The sequence below is a fragment of the Lepisma saccharinum genome, chromosome 7 (assembly GCF_977018435.1).
Source record: "Lepisma saccharinum chromosome 7, izLepSacc3.1, whole genome shotgun sequence".
In the NCBI taxonomy this organism is placed as follows: domain Eukaryota; kingdom Metazoa; phylum Arthropoda; class Insecta; order Zygentoma; family Lepismatidae; genus Lepisma; species Lepisma saccharinum.
Genome location: NC_139235.1, coordinates 81,401,777 through 81,408,848, shown reverse-complemented (window position 1 = coordinate 81,408,848; position 7,072 = coordinate 81,401,777). Strand labels below are relative to the sequence as shown.

Below are 7,072 nucleotides of genomic sequence, written 5' to 3'. Positions count from 1 at the left end.
TTGGCTCGAAAATATATCATGATGCCAGACGAGAGACAACGCATGGACACGTCGAATTTGGAATTGGTGATGTATGAGAATCTGGAAGAGTTGCTGGATGTGGAAATTCCCGAGTTGTACCGGGTAAGTTGCCATAAAAAATATATGGTTGTTGAGAGCAACGACGTCGCGGCACTGATGCACGAATTTTGTAAAACGTATACAGAATCTGTGCTGAAGATGGCTGAAGTATTGCAGTGGTTTAGGTGTGATATAAGTTTGGATGAGTCATTGGGTGAGACGCTAGACATAAAAGGTCCTACATTAGATGTTGAACAGATGGCGGAATTTTCCGACCATCCTTCAAGCCACCCGAATCTCAGACGGAAATATCTGTTTCTTTCCAGTATTGGTAAGCTAGAGGAACAATTTGAGAGTTGCAGTCACCATCGGGAGTTTCCGGAAATACTTGCAGAAACAGATACTTCGGAAGTGGAAGAAGCAGAGTAAAAGGTGAGAATAGAAAAATATTACCTGTATTTATGTATTTATTGAAGATCTACATCATCGTCAGCGATATTGATGACGAGAGGCGGTGAAATAGCAGCAGCCAAAGCAGCGACTTCCTCACCGATATCGATGACGGGAGGTGAAGCTGGAGGGGGCGGAGGTGTAGCAGCAGCAGGAGGTGCCGGCGGAGGTATAGCAGCAGCAGGAGGTGCTGGCGGAGGTGTAGCAGCAGCAGGAGAGGCCGGAGGGGGCGGCGCAGCATTACCATTCCTTACAAGTGCCAGAAGGGGCTCTGGTAGTACCCTCAAAAACTGAGCGGTATGTTGGTTATGGTTACGATGGAACCTGCAAAAAACGATGTAGTGAGAATAACATAGTATAGTTACATATAGGTCTGAAAAACTACGGAATTAGTACAAATTGTTTTCATAGATGGTACATATAAGTCTGAAAAACTACAGAATTTGTACAGAATAGATATAATGGAGAAAAGAATAATAATCACCTTTCCAAGATTGCGCCGATCTCCGCCTCCAATTCCCGCTCAGCCTGACTTCGTCTCTTCAGGAATTGGTCGTGTTTCGCGAACATCTGGACGAATATATCCGTCAGACGTTGCGCGATACCGACCAATTCACCACCCAGACGAAGGTTCGCGGCCTGCTGTTCCATATCTATCCCCTCTGTTGTTTCCCGGAAACGACGGAGTGCTGCCAGTAGTCGTTCACACACATCCTGAATTCCTGCGGTTGACATATAATTCAGGAAGGCCTCGAAAAGAGCCAGTCCCCGGTTCTGAAACAAAAGAAATGTATAACTGTAATCACTGTTTACATACAATATACATCTAACATAATTTGTGTGTATTTTCAGATGTCGACACTCCCCCTTGGATTCAGTTTGGTGTATGGCGATATTAAGGAGACGAAAGCAGGTCCGGAAGAAAGAAGGAACTTATGTGTTGAAAAACACAGCGCCAATTATGTGAATTTCTGTGAAGAAAATGGACTGGCGAAAGAGTTATTGGCGAAAATAGAAGAAACATGTAAAGATATCGAGGTATCGGTGGACTGTTTGGTCAAAATATTTCTTACATTGCTGACAAAAAACGAGATGCGTCAGTGTTTGGCGATTTTATAGAAAATATACAAAAAGCGCAATATGTACCCTCCCATCTATCTTTAAGAATATGTTTCGAATTGATGGAGGTATTTAAAGGTGTGAGACATCAGAAGGCTGAAAATAAGAAGACAGGAGAAACAGGGGGAAATATGCATGAACGAATGATGGAGATGTTGAGAAAAAGAAAACTGAACGAGTAACTAACCCAAACTAATACACTAACATCTAACACTGACTAATATGTTGTATATAGAAAATAAATATAGGTCATATTGCGGACATTTTTGTAAGAGCAACTTGTAACACTTCTATAGATGTTCACTGTGTCGATAAACAGACATCTGTAGGTAACCATTTTTGTAAAATAAAACCTGCGATGTTTCTATACACTGAGAAAATAGATTAGTTGCAGGTGCAAGATATATTTTGCTGGAAAAAATTTCTTACGGTTAAACAAAGTTTCGTTACTCCTGCAGTGCAACTGTTTACATAAACCATTTGGTTGAGTTCCCTTAAGAAAACTATTTGTTTCACCTTATTTCGTTTCCCCGAAAGATGCATTGTGCCCCGTGACACTCTCTTGTTACACTGAAACATATTTGTTGCTTATCGGAAACAAACCTGATGTTTGTACTGGCAAGTGTGACCAAAAGAAACATGGCAGATCCCGAAAGAAAGGGATCGAAGATCTTCGATTTTATTTTAAGGTCGTGGGAATTTGAAATCGTGATACCTACATTTGCTGGTAAGTGTAACAGTATTGATGTTAAATGTTGTTAAATATGTGAAGTAGGAAGTGTAAATTATAGAAATATAAATACAGGCGTATGCAAATTTTGAGTTGGTTTTGTCTTATGCAAATATGTAATATCTGATCATGCTGAAGATAAAATACAAAATATCACAAGTGGTGCAAGCGTGTTTTACGTTAACATAGGCATGATAGCTCAGTTGATACAGGCTAGCATGTTGACTACCGTACGGACAACCTGGGTTCGATCCTCGGGTTAGGTGATCTGGGCCAAGCAGGCATTTCCCCAACAGTTAAGATAATTTTATAACAATTTACCTTTTGATTGTAAGCTACTGTCGTAGCAGTGCAACGTGTACCGTGTTAGTTTCTATCACATACTGCATCTTGTTACATTATGAGGTCCATTGTTCCACTGTACTCCCTCGAGAATTGCTTGGTGTTTTTTTTTAAACGACAGAGTTCCATGTCTTACGTAATACAAAATTATTTCCAGCATGGCGAAAACACAAATAACGGAGATATCTAATCCCAAAATATGGTCAGCATAAGTAAGAACTTGCCACGACGAAGTAGTTTCGCATCTTGTTATTAGTAAAAACCAGTTGTATGCACACTCAAATAGCTAAAGAACAAATAGAAAATTGCTATCAGCCCCAAACCTAAACCTCCTAATCTAACAATGTATAACTGCTGTTGTGATATGTCATATTAGGTCCTACATTCACTTGGTACGAAACTTTCAGGCTGTTCTGCTCCATGTTAAAGTAACAGGTGTACGTTGCTTCACAATAACACATTTCTGCAGGCTATAAGCAAGGGAACAACACAATCCTCATAAAGCATGTAGAATATTTCATTTCCTTGAGAGGGTTAAACACATTATTATGTTGCAAAAGTCAAACAGCGTGAAATGAAATTTTTATTGCATTTTTATTCTTTCACTCAGCAACATTTCACAAAATAACTATTTCAATCTTCTGCGCAAAAAAATGGTGCATCATAGTGCATCATAGTGCATCATAGTATGTCATAATGTTCATAATGTTCCCTGTGCCTACTCGGATATTTCCAAGTTTTTACCACAAAAATGGTTGCCAGGTGCAAAGTATATAGTAAGGTGATTTGAAATGTTCTCCCACCTCAGTACTTCCTTTGGTTTTCCTCAAAAAATATTTATTTCTTCAGGTTCAGTTTTGGTTCATATGTAATACAGTTACTTGTTTTGGCTTAATTGAAGATGACGGGAGTTTTCCCCGATTTGTTTGAAATTTTGTATACTTTCTACATGAGGCCTCCTGAACAAGAATCTGACATTAGAATTTCCCGGTCACGTCTGTAACTTGAAAATTTCACGTAACGTTAGGTTAGGTTAGGTTAGGCAAACATACTTCAAATAACACTAAGCTTACCTTTAAAGTCTGACACACACACACTGTGTGGCAACACTGTAGACAGGCCAACTCAGTGGCTACATTACACAAAACATGGCTTCCTCACTTCTTTCCGGAGAAATATCGTCATTCAATTTAGTGCTTGTTTGCGTTGGTTGTTAGGTTCAGTGTCTCTCTTTAAATATATACAGGGTGACTTGTAATTAGATGTATTCCCTGAAAGGGGTTAAAGTAGAGACAATTTGCAATAAATTTGACCGTATGATACCCCGTCCGAAAATTAGTAGTTTTCGAGATAATCGAATTTCTATTGTTTTTTTAAAAAATGATAATTTTCCACATAAAAAGATGAATTGAGAAAAAACTGCTCATTGTATGGCACATATTTCAGCGTTTTCTGATGGCTAACAAATAAGTGGTTCGTTGAAAGAAAAAAGTTTTTCCCAAATAACAATCACATTTAAGTAACGGGTGGGTCTAAACTTACAAGTCATGATAAAAAAAAATGCACTCTTAGTTTACTTGGCAACGTATTAACAACAAAAATGTTATGACACGAAGCGTACAAATTACTTAAATTACTTCCTTGTGTCATCTGCTATCCAACAAGGTACATATGTTGCTAACATTCACATTTGTGTACAAGAAATAATACTTTGTTCATCTTCATGTGAATGGAATCAATGAACAATACAATTAAATAACATTATACGCCTTGCTCAAAGTGGGCACCTCCGTTACGAATGCAGCCACGCAGGTTTTTACGGATATTTGCTCTCAACTCGAGTGACGTGCGGTGACGTGCTCAAGGGGGGGTTGGTGTGGCTCATACCCCTCCCCCCTTTAGGGCCCAGTATTCATAAAAATAGAACGTCAATAACAGGAAAAGATTGCAAAATGATGAATGAGTACTAAAAAAAGTACACGTAACCCCCACCCCTATTTGAAAATAAAAATGATTTGATTTGACTACTAAGCGAGAGATCCTGGTTTCGAATTTCGGCTTGGCCATTGGTATTCTTTGAGTGTGTCCCTTCATCAATTATATTGTATTATCTTCGCGATTAGCCAAAAGTAGCGGAAAAACGAATTAAAATAAACCAAATGAAAGCAATCATTCAATGATTTGACTTGATTTTTGTTACTTAGCGTCGCTTGTTCCTCACATTTGGTCAATTACAAAGGTGATACGATAAATTAATGAAGGGACAAACACAAAGAACACCAATGCCCAGGTCGGGCTTCGAACCCGGAACTCCTGGTGTCGTAGCACGCTGTGATAACCACTCCCCCACGGTTGGTTGATTTGGTGTTTTAAGTCCACTTTATGCAAAGAAACAAAACAGGTAACAAAACACACTTTTTTGTGGCTTCTTGAGTTCTGAGATACATTTTTCATTTCAAATTATTTCATTATTCACTGCAGAGTACAATACAGAAACAAGAATGCACGCTCATCACGGGTTCGAATCCCGGCCTGGATTGTTCGAGGTCCCTTCATTAATTTCATCACATCATCCTCATTTTTGCGATAACCAAATGTGGCAGAAAACCGAAGTAAAATAAACCAAACCAACAACAATATGAATGTGCATTCTCTTGCCCAAATAAATACATCCGTTGGAGGCCAAGAGATTAGTATATTTGAAAAAAAAAACCTACTAAAACGAGAGCGAGAGAGAGACTGAGCCAATATTTGTAATTTAATCAATATATATTCCATATTTGAAAAAATAAAATAAATAAAGAAATAAAGAAAGCAAAACATTATTGTCTGCACAGAACACGTTCCCATTTCATAAACAATAAAACTAAATCCCATATTATGCATACATATTGTACAGTGTCTCTCAAAAGTTTTAGGACAACGACATTTTAAACTAGGCAACCCAATTTACACAAGGCGTTGGTGGGTTGCGTGTAGAGTTAGGCTCAATTTCAGGGTTGCCACATGCACAATAGATATTTATAAAATACGCGAAAGAAATAAAAACAAGCATTATTGTATAAAATTATTAAAAAGATCACTATTAAATCGCAAGTGACAAAATTCTTTCTCAAAGAAAAAAAAATAGGTTCTCTAGTATTTCATCGCTGATGAGTCTACAGATAGGAAAAGAGGTGAGAGAAAACGAGAGGTGACAAAGAACAGGAGAAAGAGAAAGCGAAAGGAGAAGAGGAAAAGTAGAGGAGAGAAGGAAGAGAGGATGGACGAGGAGAGGAGATGTAGTGAGGAGAATGAAAGAAGATTATAGGAGAAATGAGGAAAATGGAACAAAGAAGAGAAAAGAGGAGGAAAACGAGATGAGAGAAGAGGAGACGAGAAGAGGGGAGTGGGGAGTAGAGTAAAGGAGAGAAGAACGAAAAGAAGAGAAGAAGAGTGCAGTGGAGTCGGAAATCTAAGACAGGAAAAGAGATACGAGGAGTGGAGATGAGTGGGATGGAGATAAGATGCGAGAAAAGCAGGGAAGGCGATATGAGATAAAAGCAGAGCAGAAGGAGGGAAGAGAAGAACAGAAGGGACTGAAGAGAAGAGGTAGTTGCATAAAATATCGTCTCAGCGTCAAGAATTGACGCATTGGTCAAATTATTGACCTGAAACATTCAATAACATTTTGAAATGTATTGGAGAATGTATTAGATCGGTTCGAAATGCCTTTTGGCTTAGTTCAGAGCAAGGTAAAATCTTCCATGTAAGATCTTTGATTTTACCTGCGATTATACCACTAAAAACATGAATGTAATTTTAATATTTATAAGAATTATCCAAGTTTTGTCCACTTCTCGGTTCGCTGAAATGGAGATTTTGTAATTTAATATTTCCCCTCCCCCCATCGTTAATTCCAAACTGAATCATTCAGTTTCACACGGCGTGGACATTGAACACAATGGGAAAGGTCTAAAACTTACGAAAATTTTCTGCCACCTAAAGGTTTTGAACCTACGACCATCAGATTGACAGTCCTGAACGTTAAGCACTACACTACAAGCTTTCGGTGCTGAAAGCAAGTAGAAGGAGCTGACCAATGTGAAATGTAGATGCAACTCTCCTCCTACATGTAATGTGCAAACAATACTTGTTTGTAACAAAGAAAACGAAGGTAGTACGACTTCGCGAAAACATTTAATGGAAAATGACACATGATGAGAACTTTTCATTCGATATTTGCGGAGGTATCCTTGCATTAAACTCGAGTGTGAAAAGGGGTCAAATTAGTATGTGCTGAATTGCCACAAATATAAATAGTTATTTCATTAATATTTGTCAATGTCTTTGAAGCAGTACTCAATTATCGTTAGAGTATCATAATTCACG

The 7,072-nt window shown here is 38.3% G+C and overlaps 1 protein-coding gene across 1 annotated transcript in view; it reads right to left on the bottom strand.

The window, feature by feature from the left end:
* Positions 1-527: 527 nt before the first annotated feature.
* The window catches only part of LOC145990529 (uncharacterized), a 14,605-nt gene continuing 8,060 nt past the window's right edge, over positions 528-7,072 (bottom strand). Inside the window, exons 2-3 of the mRNA XM_083126223.1 lie at positions 995-1,284; positions 528-834 (exon numbers count right to left, since the gene is read on the bottom strand). Of these exons, the coding sequence (XP_082982349.1) occupies positions 528-834; positions 995-1,284 (597 nt within the window). The remainder of the gene's footprint in view (positions 835-994; positions 1,285-7,072) is intronic.